This window comes from Suricata suricatta, chromosome 3, assembly GCF_006229205.1.
Source record: "Suricata suricatta isolate VVHF042 chromosome 3, meerkat_22Aug2017_6uvM2_HiC, whole genome shotgun sequence".
NCBI lineage: Eukaryota > Metazoa > Chordata > Mammalia > Carnivora > Herpestidae > Suricata > Suricata suricatta.
The window spans coordinates 105,274,045-105,298,478 of NC_043702.1; the positions used below are offsets into that span (position 1 = coordinate 105,274,045).

The 24,434-nt window shown below is 46.1% G+C and overlaps 1 protein-coding gene across 1 annotated transcript; it reads right to left on the reverse strand.

The window, feature by feature from the left end:
* Positions 1-1,906: 1,906 nt before the first annotated feature.
* On the reverse strand, positions 1,907-24,314 carry LOC115286575 (cytochrome P450 27C1). Its single transcript, XM_029933033.1, has 9 exons — positions 24,296-24,314; positions 18,100-18,217; positions 16,759-16,958; positions 14,940-15,149; positions 13,751-13,914; positions 9,745-9,911; positions 8,428-8,506; positions 7,916-8,119; positions 1,907-3,435 (listed from the first exon to the last, which is right to left on the reverse strand). The coding sequence occupies exons 2-9, from the start codon at positions 18,207-18,209 to the stop codon at positions 3,319-3,321; spliced, it is 1,251 nt and encodes a 416-aa protein (XP_029788893.1). The 5' UTR covers positions 18,210-18,217; positions 24,296-24,314; the 3' UTR covers positions 1,907-3,318.
* Positions 24,315-24,434: the final 120 nt, after the last annotated feature.

The window sequence follows — 24,434 nt, forward strand, 5'->3', positions numbered from 1 at the left end:
GGTACATATTTAGAGTTTAGAGGGGGCGCCTGGGTGGCTCAGTTGGTCAAGCATCCAACTTCGGCTCAGGTCATGATCCCATGGTTGGTGAGTTTGAGCCCTGAATCAGGCTCTGTGCTGACAGCTTGGAGCCTGAAGCCTGCTTTGGATTCTGTGTCTCACTCTCTCTCTACCACTCCCTGGCTCACGCTCTCTTTCTGTCTCTCAAAAGTAATAACATTAAAAAAAAAAAAACTTAAAAAAAAGAAAAGAAATGGAGTTTAGAGCTGGAGAACATTGAGGCAGGGAGCACACTCTGTTGTCTCCCACCCAGCGCTGTCACCCACCTGTGCTTGCCACTCTCCAGATCTGTCCCCAGCTTCCAAAGCTGGCAGACCCTAGGCTGGCAGGTCCCCCAAGTTCCAGCACAGCGGCTGCCCATAGGGAGTTAAATCGATCATTTCTGGCAATCATTGAAAGAAAAGGTGTGGCTCCCCGAAGAAGCTAATTTATATTCAGTTTGGCTGGTGAGTGAATAGTAATGAAAAAGAAATGAACTAGAAGGTTATTAATCAATCCAGTCGCCAGCTTCTAAAGACAGGTTTTATTATGGAAATGCTCACACGCACACACATAGCAGAGGAAAGAGTGTCATGAATCCTTCACCCACCTTCACCGGCTCCAACAGTGACCGACACTGCCAGTCTCGATTCACCGCGCCCACCCCCCACCCTCCACCCCCACCCCCATCACCAGCCCTCCAGATAGGTGCTCTTTTACAGCAAATCCAACACATTACAGTGACTCAACCATAAACATTACCCACTGGTATCTCTAAGAGAGATCTCCAAGAGATAAGATCTCTCTCCCTCATTTTAATGTAATAACTACCACTATATACCACAAAACCCCAGTAATTCCTTAATATCATCAAATACACATTAGGATTGATGATCCTAATGATCTCTTAAGTGTCTTTTACAAGCGGTTTATTTGAATCTGGATTCAAACCAAGCCCAGCATTGTGTGTGATCAATATGTCACTTAAATCTCTCATAATCTACAACAGGCTCCTTCCTCTTTTTCTTTTTCCTTGTCACTTACTTGCTGAAAAAAAATGAAGTTATTGGTCATAGACCAATCCACTATATTCTGGATTCTATTGACTGTATCTGCTTGGAGTTGTTTTGTTGTTTGGGTTTTTTAAGTTGTGTATTTTATTTATTTATTTTTCCATTTAAGGACCACTTTTTTTTTCATTTCGAAACCATTTTTGTATTTGAGTCTAGTTGACACACAATGTTACCTTAGTACCCAGCGTACCACACACTGATTGGACAAGTCGATACGTAGTGCTGTGCTCCCCACAAGCAAAGCCACTGTTCGTCACCAGACGCTATCACAGTACCATTGACTGAATTCCCTAGGCTGTGCCTTCTGTCCCCTTGACTTAGTCATGCCATGAGGAAGCCTGGACATCCCACACCCCCTCACCCATTTTTTGCCCCTCCCCTGCCCCTTCCCTCTGGCAACCACCCATTTGTTCTCTGTATTTCTAGGTCTGATTCTGCTTTTTGCCTGTCGGTTCATTTGGGTTTTATTTTTAGATTCCACTCATGAGTGAAACCATATGTATCTGTCTTGGGGTTTTAACCTGTTGCTCTGCACCCTGTGTTTGCTATAAGCTGGTAGAGACCTACCCAATGCAATTTCCACTTCTTTGGTAAGAACACTTGCTGGTCCATGCCATGTGCTTCCTGTTGCGTCCCCTCAGGAGGCTTCTAAGGTCTGTCTGTCCCTCTGCTCGTGAGACAGACAGCTGAGCAGCAGTTACCACCTGCTCTTCACCAACTGCCCATCGCCAGGCAGGGCCACAGTTCACAAGGCGGGGGGGTTGCCTTGTAGAATAAGAGGTTACTTCCGTTGCTTAGTCTCAATTCCTTTTAATTTCAGTCACAAACAATAAAACCGTAGCTCGTTTATAAAAGCTTCCATATCTCAAAGTAATCCAGCATTTTGTCAGATATCATTACATCATTTCATATTTAACTGTATATATTTTTATAGCTCTCATACTGAGTTATTCCGTCTTCACACACAGATTTAACACTGTTACCTACTTTAACAAAAATGGTAGGTGACATGAATATGATTTCTATCTTACTGGGGGGGTGGTTTGCAGCCTGACTGACTAAAAGCAGGGGACATGTATAGTATGTATCAGTAGGGAAGTGATCGGGGGAAGGGTTACGTGTAAAGATTTATAGGATTGAGAATAAGCAATGTCGAGCATGACTGCAGAGAGAATGTTATCAAATTGTGTTTTTTCTTATTAGCATCCAGCAAGCAGTGGGAGAGGCAGCAGAACTTGGCACGAGCCAACAGTCTGGAGGCCCAAGGCATCCAGCTGGAGCCTTACACACACACCAGCAGCTGGATTGTGTTTCCAGTTCAGATCTTTAAAATAACACCATGAAGATGAAAATATTGTTTTATCTCCAGCATGTCCATTTACATATTTATTTTTCCTTGAAATGAAAACGTACTGAAGTTATGCTGTTTTCCACGATGCTGTGTGATTCGTTCTTCTCAGCTGAGACCATGTAATTCCGCACCGTCAGGTCTTCTTTCTTATCCATCTGCTTGCTATTTACACTCGGTTAGAAATACCCAAGCATTCTTGGTTTCACCAGGAGTTCTCTATTTTATTGATTATTCCTTCAAACAAAAATTAATACTCAACTCCTTTAGGAGCTGTCACCGGAAAAGGAAGCACTAGTTTGGAGAGAAAAGGAAGAATACGGTTGCTTTAACTTTGAGCCCCTCTGTAGGGTCTCAGTCTCATGCTCAGGATACAGTGTTGACTCTGGTGCTTTCTTTCCACAACTGCAATATTACAGAGACATCCGTAATGTTCCCTCATCAGATTAGAAACAATAGGTTGAGTTTGCCTCCTGACAGAGTCCTGGTGCAGGATTACAGAACGTATATTCAAGCACTGAATTTATAAGTGAACCAACAGTTCCTTGCACAAATGCACAAGAGACTATGCCTAATTGAATATCAAATACAGCACAAGGGTTAGACCACATAGAAGATGTGAGAATTCAGTGCCACTGGTTTTTAAACAGCCTTTTCCCCCAAAGAAAAGCCAACTCTGGTTTGCAAAAGCCAAACAATCTTCTCACATTACTTTGCATGAAGATTTACGAGTCTCTCAGAATGTGGAGGGAGGCCAGTTTTTCACCAAGACAGCCTCTCAAAGTGATGGTTCCCTCCTCAACCGTCATCAGTTGACTGGTTTGTGGCAGGCGGAGGGCTGGGTTTAAAAATCCAGGCTCACTTTCTGTTAACAAAACGCACATGGATGGGCCCCCCTGGCGTCAGAAGCCCGTGGGTTTTTGCAGGAACTGCTTTAGTCCAAGAAGATGTTTTGATCTCAAAATGCTGAAGCAACTAAGAAGAGAAAAAGAGAAGGGGGTTTCAAAATTGGGACAGTACAGGACTCACAGTGCTCCGAATGAGGGCCCTTCACGTCCCTGCGGGGGCCACGGGCTGCAGGGGCCCAGGAAGTGGGCAGGACACCAGTCCCCATCAGGACGAGGCCAGGGGGTGCTTCATTTCTGAAAGGAGCCTGGCCTGTCTACAGAGCATGACAAAGATAGACAGATGCAATGTTCAAATGACTTCCGTTTCCTCAGCCATTTCAAAACCAACTCCTCTGCTTCCTCTTTGGGAGAAGGTAAAGAACAAATCAAAGGACAGAGAGATAAAGTGAAATCCCAGGTTTCCCTCCAGCTGGGAATCTGAAGTGATATAGCGGGGGGCGGGGGGGGGGCGCTCTGGGGGGGGAAGCACACGGCTGCAGAGTGGGGGAGGGGCAGGCAGGCAAATCATTCCAACAGGCTTCAGTGATTAATGTCCTTAATTTAGATATTCTTGATCTGTACCTTTGATCCCATTTCTCATCTCTACAGTCCAGAAGAACAATCAGCCCTACCACTCAGGATAAAACTAAAGAGAACCTCAAGAACGAGTTTAAAGAGCACCAAAGTATCCATCAGCCTAAAGCAATAACCTCCCCCACCAAGCGGCCGTGGCCTGATGTTCAAAGCCACCTGTGGGCTCAGGAAACACAGGCAACCTGCTCGAAAGACCTGTGTCAGAACACACGTGGGCTCCCAGAGGGGAGGGAGGGCTGTGCTCCCCATGCTTTGGGACAGTACCGACAGCAGTCAGCCACTGCCTCTACCTTGCTGCCCACTGCGTCCAGGATAAAGTCCAGCCTAAAAAAATGTCAGTTTCAGAGAACATATAATGTCACATGGGATCCAGTCCACTCCACCCCCACCCTGCCTCGACTCCCTCTCCAGGGTTCCGGCAAAAATGCAGGACCCACTGACAGGTCCTTAGATGGGCTGGGGCTCCAGGTGGCAGGGGCAGGGCTGACCCGGGACATACAGTGAACTCCCTCCTTTGTCATGATTCAAGAGCCAAGCCGAATGGCCTGCATTTAGGCTCCATCATGTTCTAGCATGTAGACACCTTCATCCAAACATCTAACCTCTGACCTTTGGTTCTGACTTCACAGAACTGCCCGCACAACCACAAGGCTGAAGAACTCACAGGCAGGTCTCCTTGCTTTAACGCCCAGTGTGCCACACGGTCTTTTCCCCTTTCTTTGGGGGCAACACTATGGTCTCCAAAATAAAATCCAAACCGCCCAGGAAACATACAAGCAAAAAACAAAGCCCCTCTTGCTCCTCAAGTCCCAACTCTCAAGGAGCTAAAGTGTATTAAACATTCTCTGTGTGACACTAACGTCTTGTTCCTGGTTTTAAGGAGCCCCGCGGGACAGTGCACCTTCAAGTCCCCCTTTCCATCCCTGTGGCCACAAGCACAGTCTCTGTTCTACTGGGAGAGCCACCACGTATTTGGTTAAGGAAACCTGCTCCCTTAATGGTGTGCGGAGACATTTTCTTCATGAATATATTATCAATTCTTTTGGAGGATGGTCATGTAAGTTTTCTTTTGCAATTTGCTGCTACTGTGGCGAACTGCAGCCACTCACAGATTTCTCTGCGGTAGGCCATCCTGTGCAGGGGAACCTGTTTCCACCCCACACGGTGCTGAGATTGGTTTGCCAGTCTTTCACTGAGGATATTTTCCATCTTTGTGACTAAATCAGACTGGCCTGTGGTTTTCCTTTGTCATACTATCCTCTCCAGGTTGTGAACAGCAGGGTCATGCAAGTCTCATAAAAATGGGACTTCCTTTTTCTAGTCTCTGTTTGTATGATGATTACCCCTTGGTTGAAGGGTTGTTAAAATGGCAATGAGGGGCGCTGGGCAGCTCAGTCAGTTAAGCATCCAGCTTCGGCTCAGCTCATGATCTCACGTTCGTGGGCTCGAGCCCCATGTCGGGCTTTGTGCTGACAGCTTCAGCCTGCTTCACATTCTGTGTCTCCCTCTCTCTCTGACCCTCCCCTGCTCATGCTGTCTCTGTCTCTCAAAAATAAATAAAAGACATAAAAAAAAATTTTTTTTAATGTGCAATGAAACTGTCTAGGTCTGGAATGTTCTGGGGTAAATCTTTTCCCCAGTGACCCCATGTATTCAGTATCTAAGGTCTATTTTCTTTCTTTTGGGACAATCTGGGCAACTTATATTTTCCATACCTTGTACCTTTTATCTAAGTCTTCAAATTTATTAGCAAAAATAAGGCATTTGTGGTATCTTCTTCATTAAAAAAAATCAGGGCACCTAGGTGGCTTAGTCAGTTGAGCATCAGCTTCTTGGTTTCAGCTCAGGTCACAGTCTTCTGGTTCATGAGTTCAAGCCCCACATTGGACTCTGCGCTGACAGTGTGGAGCCTGTGGGATTTTCTGTCTCTCCCTCTCTCTGCCCCTCCCATGCTCACTCTCTCGCTCTTTCTCTCTCTCAAAATAAATAAATAAATAAACTTTAAAAAAGATCGACAACTGCAGTTTTAGTTGTCTCCTCCTCATTCCTAGCAGTTTATGTGTGCCTTCTTTCTCTCTCTCTGTCTCTTTTTCCCCCTAACAATTACAAATAGTGATGTTCCCTTTCTGCATTCACACAACTAGAAATGAGGACTCTATGGAAAAACTGCAGCAGGTACATTTGTATGTTAATAGCACCAAACAAACAAAACCCCATTGCCACCAAATACCTTCTTTCTGACCCTCTGCCAACAGGTGCACCAGGCAAGGCTGGCCTCGGCCCCTCAGCTGGCACCCCTCGCCCTCACAGTGGCCCCCAGTCCCGCAGGCGGCCAGAGCTGGGGAGCAGGGAGTGAGCTCCACAGTCGCCTGAATGGCTCTTGGTAGGAGGTGGCCTCAGTTTGTCTGGGATGTGGCCACAGAATGTACAGCAGCGTTTTACGGAGCCTAAGAGCTTTCTGAAAACACTCAGAGCAGCAGCATGGACAATGGCAGCTCCTGCCTCCTTGGCACGGACCATGTGCATAGACCATTTTTAGTCCTCACACAACCAAGAACTAGGTATTTGGCCCATTTTGTGAATAAGGAAATGGGCTCATCATGGCTGAGAAACCTGCCTGGAGCGTCAGAAACAAGAAACAGCTGAGCTGGGGTCCGCTGGCCCTGGAATCAAGGCTACACTGAGCTGCCTGTCACCTCTGATACAGCTGGGCTGGGCCAGCGTCCCACGGTCCCCAGGATGGCTGTGCTGGTGACACCGCAGAGCCTTGCCAGCAGCCAACGTGTCTTGACAGAGGAGGGGACGGCCTTTTACACACACAGGTCACTGAGCGTTCCCCGACCCACGCCAGCCAGCTCCAGAGAGGTACCCTCCCACGACACTTCCTTCTGTGTCCTCTCCCTCAACTCCTCCAGCTCTCAGAGTCCTCTCCAAGTGCTGACCATCCAGAATCCCTCTCCGCACCTCCCATGGCACCTGACGCTCTCACGCCACCTGTCATCAAGGTCCCAGCCCCTCAGTGCTCTGCCCGAAGTTCTGTGAGTCTTCAGGACTTCTGTGACGGTGGCAAGTGGCTCCAACTCTCTGAGCCTCAGTTTTCTCATCAGTAAAATGGGAAGCTTGGGTCACAAGTAATCTCCACGTTCTTCCAGTGCAACGTCAATGGCAGTAGCTCCCAAAACTTGGGCCCAGGTCCCAGGTCTTCCATGGCTAAGGTAAGTTAACCATAGCCTTCCTACATTTGCAGGAACCTAATTAAACCTAGGTTTAATTTTCTCTACTAAAGTCTTTTCTTTTAGGAAATTTCCTTCCAACATTATTTCATATAGTATAGGCTAAAAAGCATTTATTTTAGTATTACGAGATTAAATGTAAGGCATTTTCCAACAAAAACAAAGCCTTCCTGATGTTTCGTAGCCTCAGTGAGTGCGAGAACCACTGTGCCATGTGCATGGCTGGCTCACGCCTCTCTCGGAGCGCAGTGATCACCAGAGTCAGGACCGCTCAGCAGCCCCGCCCCACCCACCAAATCACTCTCTGTGGCAGGTCCCAGAATCTGCATTTTAAGGAGCTCCCTAGGGCCTTTTCTGCTCCATAACACTTGAGACCACTGGTCTGACACCTTCCTATCTGCACATGCCCAGAGCTCCTCGTGGGACAAGAGTTGAGCTCTTGGGCCCCTATATACCCTACAACAGCCACATGCACACCCCCCAGTCCTTTGGGCCTCTGAGGACCTGAAATGCTGCCCTACCAGTCCAAGGAGAAAAGAGCCTCAGCAGGTGGTCAGGGGAGGAAGGAAAGTGGCTGGGGTGGAGATGGTGGGGGTGGGGGGCATTTTAAAATATAAAAGGGATTTAATGTGAAGCTCTTGCTTTTGAGTTTTCAAAGTCACATCTCCTTTCCCACTCAAGCCTTGGTTGGCGGAGCCCAGTAAACCAGGCCAAGATGGAAGGCCGGTGCTCAGCGCCTACCTGGATCATGACGAGGTGGATCTCCAGTTCTGCAATTCTCCGCCCGATGCAGCTCCGAACCCCATACCCGAAGGGGATGGACCCGAAGTTGTCCACTCGGTCCAGGCTTCCTTTCCGCAGCCAGCGCTCTGGCCGGAACTCCTTGGCCCGAGGGAAGTTCTCATCCTCATAGGAGGTGGCATAGTGGCAGAGGGCCAGCTGGGTCTGAGGACACCATTTGCAACCGGGAAGGAATACAGAACAGGATCACATGAAGGCAGAGCAGACGCAAGAGTCCCAGTTGAACGGTCCCTCCAGGGATGCTTCTGGCCAGGAGGAGCCATGAAGAGCCCCTCCTTCAGCAGATGCCCACCCCTCGTGGCAGTGCAGTCGCAGAGCAGGAGATTCAAATCCTTCAACCCTCCGCCACCTGCAACTGCTGTGTCTGCAGGCCTCCTTCCTAAACATACGAGAACAATTCCCACTTGGCCACACGGCAGAGCCCAAGCCCACACCCTGGCAGCCAAACTCACGCCTTTGGGAATCAGATACCCGCCAACAACCAGGTCTTCCTGGGTGACTCGGCCATTCCCTGGCAGCACTGGAAACAGCCTGGAAAAGAACCCGTGGAAGCAGGAATGAAATGGCCACTTCTAAAATAGTCTACTACATTTCCAAAAGTCAGGATATTTTGCCATTTTTATTTTCTATGATGTAATACACAGTCCAATTTCAGCTGAGAAACTTCGCGAGGACCTTTGCAGCTCCTTAGCTGTGGCCAGCGAGTATTCTGAGGAATGTGAAGGGAGGTCCCACAGTCAAAAATGTGCACAAAACACAAAGCAGAGCTTTGAACGTGCTCCCAGGAGGGATCGTGTCAGAGAGTTTCTGAAACATACATGCACCTGGAACCCCTTTCATCAAGGAGTAGTCCATGGGACCCAGGGGTATGCGAAACCCATTCTGAGAACACACTTCAGCATTTGGATTGTCGCCGAGAGGCAATCCTGAGACAACGCTGAATAAAACTTTGACTGACAAATACCAGGAAACACACAGCTAGATCCCCCCACCCCCACCCCCGCAAGGTTAAACACCATTGCTGTAGACTGAGGATGCAATGCAACTTGAAACTTCATGGTCAGGTCCAGTTTAGAAGCGTTACTATAAGTGTATACTGTGTAACTTCGGCTCTTCACCAAGGCATTTCCTCCGCAGAGGAATGCTCTGTTCAGGATCCTTGAACCTCAAAGGAGGAAGTTTCACTGGCCACCAAATCCCACCACCTCCCAACCAGGTCCACCCATAGCCACCCACAACCCCCATGGCCTGGCTTTTCTGAGTGTCGGTGAAGCCCTGTCCCAGACTGAACAAACCTCACCGCCTGGTGTCTCCAGTCCCCCAGCACAGCCACACAAGAGCCGCAGTCTTTTGTAAGGAGGCCTGATAGTTAGCAAAATGGCCCCAAGTATTCTCCCGATAAATCACTCTTGTTCTGCTTTACCTCCAGCGGAATAGAAACCAAGGAGCACTGATTCAGGAGCCTATGGGGAAGCTTGGTGAACCAAATCACTAACGCAGGTACAATGTCAGGTGAGGGCTCCAAAGGGCTTTATGAAGAACAATCAATATTTCAAACTGTAAAACAGAATAGCCTTCCTACTATTCTGACAAGGGCAGAGAGGAAACAAAGATAGCTATAAATGGTCCTTCCTCAAAATGTCGGCCACTGAAGGATGTTGGGGCCTTTGTTTTGGACCCAGTTTTTAAGTCAAAAGCATAAATCATTATGATAAAAAATCAGAAACTTAAAAGACAGTTTTTGGTGTGAATTTTGACAAGTATTTTACCTCAAGGTTTCCTTCAGCAGAGCTCTGACCAGTGGGACTTTGGGGATGTCAGTTGCCGTTGGGATGTGCCTTTCCCCCAAATTCTTAACTATCTCCTGGTACATGGTCTGCTGCACTTCTGGGTGCCTCGCAAGGAGATACACTGCCCAGGATAATGTGAACGATGTCTAATAAAGAAACCAGCAGACACAGGCACAGGGGTAAGTAACACCAAGGACTTAAGCAGCAGACAACATCAGGCATGAAGTCATGTGAGCATACGCACATATGAAAAGTCACGTTCTTAAAACTCTATTGGAGTTTGTTAGGTCTTACCAAAACAAAAGGTGTGTTTACTAATTCACCCCAAAACAGAAATATTTTGGAAAGTCACATGTGATTCAACTGTTCTTTCAATGAAGAGCCAGAGGAAAAACTATGTTAGAACATGTTTAGATCATGTAAAAGCAATCTGCCTCCTCTTCAGTGGAGTCTGAGAGGACATGGGGATGCTAGTCAAGCCTGGAAGTTGTGCCTGGAATTTTCTATGACCTTCTTTTTAAGGGTCATCTGGTTTTTGCTAGAAAGGGTTGAAGACTACCCATCAGCCTGGGAACTGTTCAACTTTCTGGCATTCCACAGCCCGCAAAGGCTGGGCGAGGTGGGCTCTGTCTGCCTGATCTGTGTTGGGGACTCCCCATTAACCATTGCTTCCATGCACTTCTCAAGTATGGCAACCTATAAAGATTTAATAACTCATTTATGCAAATCACTCATTTTTTTTTTAAAGTAGGTGTTCGCATCCAGCACGGAGCCCAACTTGGCTTGAACTCACAACCCTGAGATCAAGACCTGAGCTGAAACCAAGAGTCAGACACGTAACCAACTGAGCCACACAGGCACCCCAAGCAATGTCATTTTTTATACCACTTCTCAGCCTGATGAATTACATTTCTGGTTTTTGAGAATAATTCTAGTTTATTCTCCAAGACTTTCACTACATTTTCACTAGTATCTATGTAACTGTGTTTCACTCTCTTATAAGCAAGAAAATTCCACAGTATAAATGCCCTTTCTTTTGTCTAAAAAAAATCTAAAATAGTAGGTCATACTGATATAATTTCCCTGAAATAGATATTATATGTCTTTAAAGGGCAAGTCCTTCCATAATGTATATAATGTGCAAGTCCTCCTTTATAAATGATATGGGAATAAGTTAGAAATGTCTATTAAAATTACATCTCTGTGGAAAAACCAAATGTGGTAAATCCAGACAATGAAATACCACAGGCATACCTTGGAGACAATGTGTGTTGGGCTCCAGGCCACCATAATAAAATGAATATCACAATAAAACAAGTCAAATAATTTTTTGGTTTGTCAGTGCATGTAAGTTATATTTACACTATACTGTAACCTATGAAGTATGCAATAGCATAATGTCTTTAAAAAATCCAATGTACCTACCTTAATTAAAAAATACTTCATTGCTAAAAAATGCTAACCATCATCTGAGCTTCCAGCAAGTCATAATCATTAATCACAGACCAATGATTCTATTATGATACATTATAAATGATCACAATGAATATAATAGATATTATATGTCATAACAAATATAATATGTATTATATATTATAATGCATATATAATAATGAAAAAGTTAGAAATGTTGCAAGCATTATCAAAATGTGACACAGACACACAAAGTGTGCAAGTGCTGTTGGAAAAATAGCCCCAAGAGACTTGATCAATGCAGAATGGCCACAACCCTTCAATTGGTAAACAAACAAACAAAAACATTATCTGCAAAGTGCAATAAAGCAAGGATGCCTGTACTTGGTGATATAAAAGAATAAACTGCTTTGAAATCATTTTGCTGAGTGAAGGAGGCTGGGTGCAAAATACACTCTGTATGTATGGTTCTATTTCTATAAGTTTCTAGAAAAGTGCAAACTGATGCTCTGTGTCAGAGAGCAGATTGGTGGTTGTCAGGGGCAGGGGTGTGGAGAGGGATGGACTGAAATAGGGGTGAGGAAACAGCAGGGGTGCTAGAAATGCTCAGGATCTTGATTGTGGTGGTGGTTTCATGAATGACTGCATACCTACCAACAATTTGTATCAAATTGTACAGTTTCAATGGATGCAGTTTCTGGTGCATACATTACACTGTAATAAAGGTGGTTTTTTAATTTATTTATTTTAATGTTTATTTATTTTTGAGAGAGAGAGAGTACGAATGGAGGAGGGGCAGAAAGAGAGCAAGATACAGAATCTGAAGCAGGCTCCAGGCTCTGAGCTGTCAGCACAGAGCCCAATGTGGGGCTCAAACCCATGAACCGTGAGATCATGACCTGAGCCGAAGTCGGACATTTAGCCAACTGAGCCACCCAGGTGCCCCTAAAAGTTTTTTAAAATAATATGTTAAAAAATGAGTATGAAGTTGTGAGACCCTCCCTTCACAGGCCTCTCTTCTCTGGTAGAATTGCCCTTTCTGCACTCCACCTCATGTGACGCTCTTAGTTACCACCAGGGGGCAGGAGGGACAATGCACCCAAATCTGCTTAGAGGCCAGGCCCTCCACTATCCCTTCCGCATTCAAGGAAACCCACACCACCCATCACCTTCACACAGCTGATTAAAATTTTCATTGATCAGACTGATTTCATTGGTTACTTTGGTTTAATTGATACTGTGTTTGTTTTATGTTGTATAAGAGCCAAAATAATAAGGACTTTCTGCTTAATTTTTAGCTTTTACGTGTTTATGTCACATTATAATAAAAATATGCTGACTTGATGGGGAGGGGTGCTCTCTTTAAGCAGGAGGTCTGTGCCTTATCAACTTCCGGGAAGCACTCATGTACAGGAAAAGCTTTGAGCTGATGAGCCTACTTGTTTAATTTTGAAGGTCTTTGGAAAGAGCAAGGCATCAGGCAAATCTTTATTTTACTCAACCAACTTTTCTCCCATAAATTACTAAAAGCCTGGCCCTGCTCTTCCCTGTTTCACTACTTCCTTGGCAAATTTTTAAATGTCTCTATACTATACCCACATGTGTATCATTTTCCACACATGAATAATGGTATCCTATTATACACATGTTTTTGGAGAAAACTTGGCTCCCCCCCCACACGCCTCCCCGCCGCCAGCCAGATAACCCGTGGTAACGATCCAGTGCACAGCCTCCCTACGTCCTCCACACGCACACTGACGGGCCGGGCCGGCCACTGTGCTCTGCCAACAGGAGCACAGCACACACACTTTCCTACGTCTTCATGTGTCACTCAACTAGAGGGTATGAGATTCCCATCCAGTCACTTGGCTGTGCTCTTTTGTTCTCGCAGCCTCCCTTTCTTGGTCACAGTACACTATTCATCTGCCACAATAAATCTATTCATTAGGATTTTAGGACTGATATGCACACATATTCATAAGTCAAACTGCTGATTAAACTTTTCTTTCTTTCTGTTTTTAAATTTTAATTTAGAGAGAGAATGCATGCACACAAGTAGGGCAGAGGGGCAGGGGTGAGGGAGAGAGAGAGTGTGTGTGTGTGTGTCTCAAGCAGGCTCCACACTCACACGGAACTGGACGGAGGGATCGATCCCATAAGCCTGGGATCATGACCTGAGCCTAAATCAAGAGTCAGACGCTCAACCAACTGAGTGCCCCAAGGCACCCCTACACTTTGCCTTCTCTCTGCCCTCTTCAACAAGTTTTGGTTTGAAAGTTATGTGGCTTTATGAAATGAACTGAGGAGCTCTCCATCACCTGCAACACAAATCAGGAATGATGTTTTTAAGCTTTAAAACCTAATTGTTACTTTGTGTGCATGATAACTGAACAGGGATTACATTTTTTGCAGAAATACATACATCTTATTTGAAAGTTAGAGTTTTCTCCTGGAGACTGTCAGCAGTGAGGCAGACGTTCATTGGTACATACGAATAGGAGGTTACTGGGAAAGGCCCCCAGCTCTCAGCCCACTCTGTTTGTGGCAGAGACAGAAGAGCGGTGACACTCACCGTGTCGACGCCCGCCAGCAGCATCTCGGTCATGTTGGCGTAGATCTCCTCCCGCGTCAGCTCCTGGCTCAGGAAGAGGCAGGTGAGCAGTCCGCCCTTCACGCTCTCCCCCTGGTCCATGTGGCGTTGTATGTCCCTCAGCTTCTTGTCAACGTGGATCTGGCCTGTTTAAAAACAGTGTTTCTCTTGAAAGAAGTTTTGGTTGAGAACAATCTCTTCGTCCTCCTGGTAACTTAATCTGTGGCAGGTTCCGAAGCTAATTTCTCGTCCACCTGGGGACCTCATCTATATGCCTGTCTGTGTAAATGAATGAAACATTAAAGATAAGCTAAGCATCTCTTCTTCTCTGAGAAGAATCTAGAAGAGATTTGCAAATGTTAGCTTTATTCATCAAATAGCCAAATAAAGCTTTGGAGTAACAAGAATACAGATCTCTTCTTTCTTCTTCTTCTTCTTTTTAATCCTATATGTTTCCAGGAGAAGGAATGGATTGAGTAAAAAGGCCAGCTTACCATAAAAAAGATAGTGGCATTAAATCCAGGACACGTATATTGAAATGAATATTGGCCTCTTCAACTTTCAACCTTGGTATTGTTCTAAAAACACTGTTCTAATAACCACTGTGGAAATCCCTTCTTTTTGGAAATTCTTTTTTAAAAACATATTTAAATTCAGGTTAGCTAACATACTGTGTAGGAAATTCTCTTTTAGTGAAATTTTTAGCCACGTAGGAAAACCGATCTTGTTTCATTGAGTTGGAACAAAATATTATTTCTTGGTTTGTTTCACCAAGTAAGAAAACAGAGGAATTTGTCTCTTTCCAAGCAGCTGCCAAGAGGAAGGGTCAAGTGAGTGTGCGCAGGACTGAAAAGCTACCTGCATTTTTGGCAATGACAGAATTATTGGACTAAAGACATCGTCTCCCTTGGGCAACATTTAGTCGCATATATCACTGCTAGCATGTCTGTCAAAATGACAAGAATCTAAAAATGAGCACCCGGTCATGTTGCTTGTCGTAGTAACCCACACACTTTCTGTCATCTGAGAGACCAGTCCAAATAACAACGTGCAACCACATCAGGTCATCCTGCGCGGTCACCCTCTGTCTGCATGAGCGTTAGAGACCCCACGAGCCCAGGCAGTCTGGCCGGCTGGCCGGACGACAGGTGACCCTGATTCCTTCTCTTACTGAATTTGAAGAGTCCGTCCCAGGACCTGCAGAATTCCCGCCAGGGCTTCGGGACGAAGGGGCGGAGCCACCTGGGGATGGCGCCCGCGTACATGGAGGTCTTGAACATGCTGAACATGAGCCCGAGGGCCTCGATGTAGTCCACGGTCGCCTGCGGGATGCTGTTTTCCAGGCAGCCCAGGCGGCTCTCATAGAGGATGGCGGCCACCCCTGCATGGGAAAGAGAACTTAAAACCTGCTTCTGGGTTACTTGCAGGATCAGCGTGAGCTATCTGGCCACAGAAGGAACCTTCCGAAGCGATGGACGTGCCCTTTGGAAGTGAGGCTCAGCTCTATCACAGGACATTTCCTCCACGACGTCCTGGGCTGCAGGGCGCTGCACATTCAGTGCTGGCAGGTCTTTCCTTCCACCTGGCAAGGCTCTACCTCATCACAGCCCCCTCCCGACAGTTTGCTCCAGACCCCGGATGCAAAGCACCCAACCTTTCCGCCACTTGTCCAACCTTGGGGAATTGTTGGCACCTCTGGGCCACAGAGTGGGGAGCCCCAGGGCCAGAGAGCAATAAGAAGGGAGGGAACCGTCTCAATGAGTCAGGAAAGAGCAGGATTTTCCAGTGTTTACAACCCTTCTCTCTGTTGATTGTGTTACTATGTTTGGCAAGCATTACTAGAACTTTAAAAAGTTAACTTAAAAATTAAATCTGAAATAAAGTAAGCTTGTTTAAAAAAAAAAAAAAGAGGGGCAGGGCACCTGGGTTGCTCAGTCAGTTAAACATCAACTCTTGATTTCGCCTCATATCATGATCTCAGTTTTTGAGATCAAGCCCTGTTTCTTGCTCTGCGCTGATAGCATGGAGCCTACTTAGGATTCTCCTTTTCCTTCTTGGCCTGCCCTCACCTTTGCTAGCCCACACATGTGCTCGCTCTCTCTCTCTCTCTCTCTCTCTCTCTCTCTCAAAATAAATTTAAAAAAAATTTTTAATCTTTAGAAAAAGAAAGGGGTGCCTGGGTGGCTCAGTAGGTTAAGTGTCCGACTTTAGCTCAGGTCATGATCTCACAGTCCATGGGTTTGAGCCCCACATTGGGCTTTGTGCTGACAGCTCAGAGCCTGCAGCCTGCTTCGGACTCTGTCTCTCACTCTCTCTCTGCCCCTTCCCTGCTTGTATGTGCTCTCTCTCTCTCAAAAATAAATAAGTAAACATTTTTACATAAATAAATAAATAAGGAGGAAGCTGATAGAAGTTCCTCAGGAAAAAGCAAAGTACAGGATAAAATATTTGGTATGCTCCTGTTTTGTTTTGTTTTAGGTAAAAAGAACATTCACATGTATCCCCTTGCATATGCATAAGCTATCCCCTGAAGAAACTGGTGATCTTGCCAGGTCAGGAGAGGAGAATGAGGAGACTTTCAGTGAACACCTTCGAGGTTTGATTCTTGATTTTAGGACATGGGAATGTCCTACCCATCCCCTGTGAATTCTGAAAGCTAGAACGACTGGAGTAAAGACCCTCTGAACTTCTAATAGCTTTTACAGATTGTGCTAAAGCAAAATGTATGGTAATTTAGAAGCATGATTCTTGAGGTAAAAAGATCCAGACTTGGAACTAAGGTCTTGCCACTGAAAGTGAGGGCGGTTTGTCAGTTTGCCCACATGTCAAGCTATGGCGGCACACCTGGCTCATTCAGCAGGCAACAGTCACGGGTGTGGACGTGCAGGGCTCAGCACAAGGCCTGCGGGCACACAGAACACGCCTGGTGAATGAGAACTCCTATGTGTGGCAACTGTCCTCTCTTCCATCTCCCTCCGACTTCGCCTCACCTTCCATTGAGTATTTGAAGAAAAGGTCATTGACATTGGTCACAGTTTCTCTATCTTCAGCCTGGCTCCTGAGAATGTAGATTCTCCTAATTAAATCAGCAATAACTTGGTTGATTTCTCCCGCAAAAATGGCCACATCTCTCGGTTTCAGAATTCTTTGTCTCAACACACGTCTCATCTTGAGCCATTGTTCACCCTCCCTGGAAGAGTAAACTGAGTTTCAAATAACCTTACTTCCATTGACATTCTGGAAAAGAACGCGGAGTACTGAGAGTGTCCCCAGCCCTAAGAAGCCAGCCAGATCTGCCATCCAAATGGAATGAAGACACTGTGCGGGGAGGGGGAGGTGACGGCAGCCTCGTGCCACCTGTCTGTCAGAGCTTAAACTGGTCCCCTTGAATCAAACTTTACCGGGATGCCACTGGGAATCGTCTTTATAAAAGTAATAGGATTTCCTTTGAAAAACCTTGCAATACTATTATAACAAAGATATGAAGCTGTTGGGATCAGCAAAAGAGATAACAGTTTACGTGTATGAACTCCTGAGCCCTGAACTGAGCTCCTGGGCCCACAGGGATGCAGGCAGGCGGGTGATGGAGCAGAGAGCCAGAGCTTGTGCAGCATTTGGCCACTGCCCCTCTGGGGCTGGACCAACAGGGAGGAGGTGTTTGAGCAGAAGTTGAGGGATTCTGGTGAGATCCAGTCACAGCTGTTATTTACCTCATTGGAGAAGCCGATGGGTGCATTTCTCCGTAGTTCATGTATAAGGGCATGTATATCAAAGAACCATAAACAGAATTTCCAAACCAAAGGGATTTGGACCAGGGGATCCACAGATGCTTGTTTCTCCTCCCTGTCTGGGACTGTGCTGATTATCTTTTAGAGGGCACAGAGGTCTCAGTGAGGCTTGTTTACAAGTAATAATCAAAGCCCGTTATGACTCAGAGAAGTCATCACATGGTGATCCATCTTTTGGCCCCTCCTCGAGGTCTCCTAAAGTAGCTGCCTCCTCCCCTGTGCATAGATAGTCTCTGTGAGCCCCCCTCCCTTGGTTGTCATTTAAGGGACACTTACAGCTTCAGAGCACTGCTTAGGAAACAGCTCTCACCCTTTACCAGGCTAATGTGACCCGATCTTGTCCCTGCCATCAAACCTTTTCCCAGAGGAGAAGGGACAGGGCCCTCCACACCAGTATTTAGGAAATCACAAATAGAGGCTGTTTTGAACTCCACTGGGAGTTCTGTGATTTATTAAAGGCTGGCTTTCAGAGCCCACCATCCAGGCAGGGGTCTCCCTGGGCTCCCCACTCCCACCCATGGCCCAGCCAGGCCGCATACTCACGCTGAGATGAGCCCGGTGGATCTCCCTCGTAAATGTCGGTACTCCTGCCAGGACCCCATGTTGGCTCTCTGGGGCGCAGCCCCCTCTGCCCGGAGCACCTGAGCCACCATGTCTCGGTCTGCAATAGATACTACAAACTGAGGACCAAAGTGAGACTTGAAGATTTTTCCATATTCCCGTGTGTGCTTCTGCTGCAATACCATGGAGAAACCAAAAAAGGAAAAAATACACAGATATGATATACTTTTGACATGAACATTTCTATGTATTAGGGTAGCAGAAAACTGGGGCAGAGGAAAGTTCTATTTATTCAGAGCTGAATTAAGAGTTGTGACTTTAAATATTCCTGACATCATCAGTCATACTAAGTTTTCTTATTCTTTAGAGCTATGTTTTTAACAATACTTAGCTGTGTGGAGCAATAAGAGAGAAATGTCATTATGGATGGAGATAAATTGCGGAGCCTTCAATGGCCTAAGCCAAAAAAGACTGTGCCAACCTCTGTTCCAGGCCCTCAATGGTTCTGACAGCCCCTGTCCCAGGCCCTTGGCTGCTGTGCCACCCTACTCTGCAGAGAGAGAGCCCTCTGCAGACAATCTGTACTGAACCTGTGAAAATAGCCCCCAGTAAGAAAATGAAAGAAAAGGCACCCAGAATAGAAAGAGACAAGTAAAGCTATCTCTAATCACAGATGACATGATCTCACATATAGAAAATTCTAAAGAATTCACTAAAAAAACTATCAGAATTAATAGACACGTTCAGCAAGCTTGCATGATATAAGATCAAAATACAAAAGTCAGTTGTATTTCCAAGCACTAGCAATGAACAATCCAAAAGTAAAATTATGAAAACAATTCCATTAATAATAAGATAGTAATAATAAAAAGAATTAAATGCTTAGAAATAAATTTGAGAAAAGAAAGGCAAAACTAATACTCTGAAAACTGTAAGAGATCATTGAAAGAAATCAAAGAAGACCTAAACAATGGAAAGATATCCCATGTTCATGGATTGAAGACTTAATATTATTAAGATGAGAATACTCCCCAAACTGACCCATAGAGTCAACATAATCCCTAACAAAATTTCAGTTGGCTTCTCTAGAAACTGACAAGCTTAAAATTCATATAGAAATTCAAGGAACCAGAATAACGAAAATAACCTTAAAAAAAAAAGAGCAAAGTTTAAGGGTTACCTATTCCCTATTACAAAACTTGCTACAAAAACAACAACAATCAAAACAGTGTAGTACTGGCTTGAGGATAAACATCTAAACCACGGGAGTAGAATTGAGAGTTCAGAAATAAACCCATACAGGGGCACCTGGGTGGCTTAGTTGGCTAAGCTTCTGACTCTTGATTTTAGTTCAGGTCATGATCTCATGGTTCATGGGATTGAGCCCCACATGGGGCTCTGCACTGATAGCATAGAGCCTTTGTGGGAGTCTCTCTCACCCTCTGCCCCTCCCCTGCTCATTCTCTCTCTCTCTCTCTCTCACTCTTGCTCAAAATAAATAAATAAACTTGAAAATAAGGAAGAAAGAAAGAAACTCATACATTCATGATCAACTGATTTTCAACAAGGATGCCAGTGACAAAACAACTACATAGGTAAATAGGAAAAGAATAGTTTCTTCAACAAATGGTACTGGGACTGGCTATCTATAGGCAATGAATGAATTTATATCCTTCTCTCATGCCAAACATAAAAATTACCTCAAAATTGTTCAAGCCCTAAACGTAAGAATCCAAACCATAAAATTCTTAGAAGAAATGATAGGGATAAGCCTTTAGGACCTTGAATTTGGCATTGGTATCTTAAGATATAAGACCAAAATCACGAACAACAAAAGAAAAAAACATATAATTGGACTTGATCAAAAATTTAAAACTTTTGTGTTTCAAAGAAAGTAAAAGACTATCCCCAGAATTGAGAAAATATTTGCAAAGCACATATCTGATAAGGGATTTGTATGCAAAATATATAAAGAACAACTCACTAAAAACGAGCCTATTAAAAACTGGGCAATTATTTGAATGGACATTTCTACAAAAAAGATATACAAACGGAAAAAAAGCAGATGAAAAGAAGCTCTACATCATTAGTCATCAAGGAAATGCAAATCAAAATCACAATGCGACGCCACTTCCCACCCACTAGGATGGCTATACTCAAACAGACAGGTAAGGACAAGCCCTGGAAAGGATGTGGAGAAATCATAATGCTCTGACACAGCTGGTAGGAACATACATAGTGCAGCCACTTTGAGAAACATTCCAGCAGTTCCTCAAAAAGTTAAATAGACAGTTACTATTTGACCCAGCAATTCCACTCCTAGATATAGATCCAAAGAAATTAAAATACATGTCTATCAAAAATAAACTTATATCAAATGTTCATAGCAGTGTTATTCATAATTAGTGAAAAGGTGGAAACAATCCAAATGTCTGTCAACTGATGAATAGATAAGCAAAATGTAGTTTATCCCTACACTGGGATATTACTTGTTAATAAAAAGAAATGAGGTACTGATATATACCATAACATGGATGAACCTTGAAAACATAATGCTCAGTGACAGAAGCCAAACATATTATGATTCCAATTATATGAAATGTCTAGAAAAGGCCAGAGTGTAAAGACAGATAGTAAATTAGTGGTTGCTGAAGGTTGGGGGAATGGAGAGTTGGAGAGCTAAAAGAAACAATATAGGGTTTCTCCTTAAGGTTATGAACATGTTCTAAGATTGACTGGAGTGACTACTGTATGGTATGTGAATTATATATCTCAATAGTGCTGTTATCAAAAAGCAAAGAGAAACTACAATAAATGTAAATGGGTTAAACAAACAAACAAATAAATAAATAAATAAATAAACACGGCATAGCCAAGGCTGAGCATGGGGAAAATGACTAAGTCTCTCCTTGGCATTTGCCAACATTTCTTATCACCCCAACTCTTTGCCTTAGAAATGGCAGGCCAGAGGGTCTCTCCATTCTTCCTTCTACTCCTCAGGTAGAAGATGTTCACTTTCTTATCAACCTGGATGAAATCCTCCCATCCATAGATAAAGACACTAAGACTCAACTGAAATGTATTCCTCTGGGTCTCTGAATTGGAGTCACTGATAAGATGACTATTAACAGCAACTCTTGAGAAAGGCAAATCCAGCTACTGAATGGGCACCATCAGCACAAGGAGAAAGAACAAGATGCATGACCAGGATCGTGAACAGCACTTTTTGCTAGCGGATCACAGAACAGTATAGTCAGTTCTAGCACTTAGAATCTGCATAGACATTAAGAGCACAGACTCTGGAATTTGAATCAGTTCACAGTTTACTAGCTGAGCAACCTTGGGAGGTTAAGTTCCATGTACTTCAGTTTTCTAACCTGCAAAATGGACAAATAGGACTTACAACTGTGCCCAGCACATGAAAAGAGTTCTAGAAACGTTCATTATTAGTATTTACTTATTATTACAATTAAAATTTTTCACTTGACCTGTTGTGAGGTGGATGAGGACTGTCAGACTTCTGCACAAAGAAGCTGGCATTTAGAGAGAAGAAGTGATTAGCTGAGACTCCACAGGAACTTGTGGAGGGCTAGCATTTGAACACAGGGCCCTCCTGCTCTGTCACATCTGAAATGCCTTCTGGTGACACAGGTTAGGGTGTCTGCTCTGCCACTAACTAGTTGCATGACCTCAGGCAAGTCACTCAGCCAACACTTTGGGCCTTTTCCACCTGTACATGAAAGGCTTGAACTCTCTGTGATCACCAGTGGAGAACAATAAACTGGAGGTGCGGTAACAGAATACCTCTTTTCCTCCTACAAGTGCCTCAGGACCCTGGAGAGTAATGCAGAGAGGGCTCTCTTAGAACCTTATTCAGTCTGCAGCAACCTGAGCCCACCCCAAGTGGAGCCCAAGGCCAGAAAGCACTCCCTTGGGGTCCTAAGAGGAGTAGCAAGGGGGTTCCTGCTTCTGCAAATAAGTGCTATTTGGGGAAGAAAGGAAAAGGGGAGCCCAAAAGGACAACAAAGCCAGAAACACTTGGGGCCTGGTACCACGTTGCAAGAAAGCACAGGTGAGTGTGTTCCATGACTGTCCTGACAGGTGTGCATCACTGCTTGTGATGGACTATTGTGAAAGGCCTTGGTCCGAGCCTCTGGCAGGAAGGCAGGGTTTAGGGTGATGGCCAGAGAGCAGCAGGTGCAGGGAAAACACCCATCTGAAGTTCGACACTTTCTGGTTGTGGAGAGGGGGCTCCCCAGGGGGCTCCTCCCAGAGATGTAGGTTTTAACAGTGGTCTGCTTCCCAAAGAACCCTGTGCAGGGGAATCAACCTTAGACTGTGAGGATGAAATCAGATAGAAGCAGAGGTAGATAGAAGTTGAAAACAAAAACAAAAAACCAAGCTGTACTGACTGGTCCTCAGTAAGTAACAAAACATTTTTAAACGCATTGAAAACTAGCATCCTGATATCTTACATTCAGATTCCACATGGAAAAGAAAATTATTTTTCACCCCTAAGAAGTATGTCCAAGAAAAACTGTGTAGGGGATGGAGAGGAGGGCCCAGAACTTCAGTCAAATTAAACTTGCTTCTGGGGCGCCTGGGTAGGTTGGTTAAGCCTCCGACTCTTGATTTCGGCTCAGGTCATGATCTCACAGTTCATGGGTTCAAGCTCCATATCGGGCTCTGTGCTGACAGCATGGAGTCTGCTTGGGATTCTCTCTCCCTCTCTCTCTGCCCCTCCCCTGCACACACGCTCGCTCTCGCTCTCTCTCTCTCACTCTCTCTCTCTCTCTCAAAAATAAATAAATAAACAATAAAAAAAATTTTTTTAACTTGCTCCAGAGTTGTACTGTTTTTTTTTCTCCTAATGAGGTTTCTGCTTCTCCAACCCAATCAGAGCCTCTGCACCATCAGGTATGTTTTTTAGGCCGAGGGAATGACCATGACCACAGCCCAGGGGAGTGGTTAGGAAAGGATGGAGGATAAGCTTCTAACATCAACTGGGGTGGATGGGGAAGGGTGCTCTTGGAAGAAGTTAGGCCTAGATCCCAGAAGTGAAGTGTTTCCCGGGGTGGGAGCCCTGAGAAAATGCAGAAGTCAAGTGAAGAAGTCAAGTGGAGGAAGCAGCTGTCGCAGCGAGTGAGAGGAAAGGGGATCCAATGACCCTTGAAGGGGGAGGGTCACCTTACCAAGGAAGACAGGTTGCAAGCTGCAGTGCAGAGAGGAATGGTAGACCTCGAGGTCAAGATGAGAAACTGCAGTCTGAGCCAGTCCCAACACCCCGACCCGGAGTTGGCACGACTAGGTCCCTGCCCCAGTCCTGGCCCAGGTTCCTTTACATTTGTGTGGTGACCCCATCCCTTAAGAGGCTATGCCACCTGTGGCCTCCGACCCTCTGCCGCGTTGAGGGTGGGAGGGTGCTTGTTTTCCATTTATAAAACACAACCCAAAAGGTCTAGAAACTGACACCACATGACCTTGGTCCCTTAGACACAGTGCCCTGGAGAGCTCCGAGCTGCTCACGGTGCTCCCAGGCCGGCCCGACATCCCCCACCGGGGAAGGCGCTCCTCTCGGGCCCCCTCTGGGCAGGCCCCGCTCCCACTCGCGCCTCCGCCCGCCGGCGCCCTCCTTGGGCTCACTCCCCAGAGGCCTCGCATCCGCGTGTCCTGTCCGGGGGCCTCTCCCTCGCCCTCCTCGAAGCCTCCTTCTTGGCGCTCTTTATTGGGCGTCGTCTCCAGCATCCGCTGCCTGGTACCGCCTCGCTGGAGTCCCTCCTGGACGCCCCTCTTTGGCGTCCGCCCCGGGGTCCCCTCCCCGGCGTTGCTCCTGGGCGCTCCTCCTTGGAGTCACTTTACCCCCCGGGCCTTGTGCCTCCTCCCCAGCGCGCCTTCCTCGGCGCCCCTGCCCGGGCCCCCTCCCAGAGGGCTCCTCCTGAGCACGTCCTGCCCGGCACCCCCTCCCGGAGCGCCCCGCTTGGGCACGTCCTGACCGGTGCCCCCTCCCGACTGGTGACCCCTCCTGGGCGCCTCCTGCCTGGGGCCCCTGCCCAGTGATCCTTCTTCGGAGTCTCTCTTCGGTGTCCCCTCACTGGCGTCCCTCCCGGACACCCTCCTGGACGCCTCCTCCCGGGCGCCCTCGGGCCCGCTCCCCTCCGGGCCCGGCGCGCGCCGCTACCTGGATCTCGTGGACGCGGCCGAAGCCGTCCTTCCAGAAGAACTCCACCAGGTTGGCGAGGGTGCGGGGGCCCGGCATGGCGGCCAGACTGCGGGGCCCCTCGGCCCGGCCCCCGGCCCGCGGCGCCCCCCGCCATCCC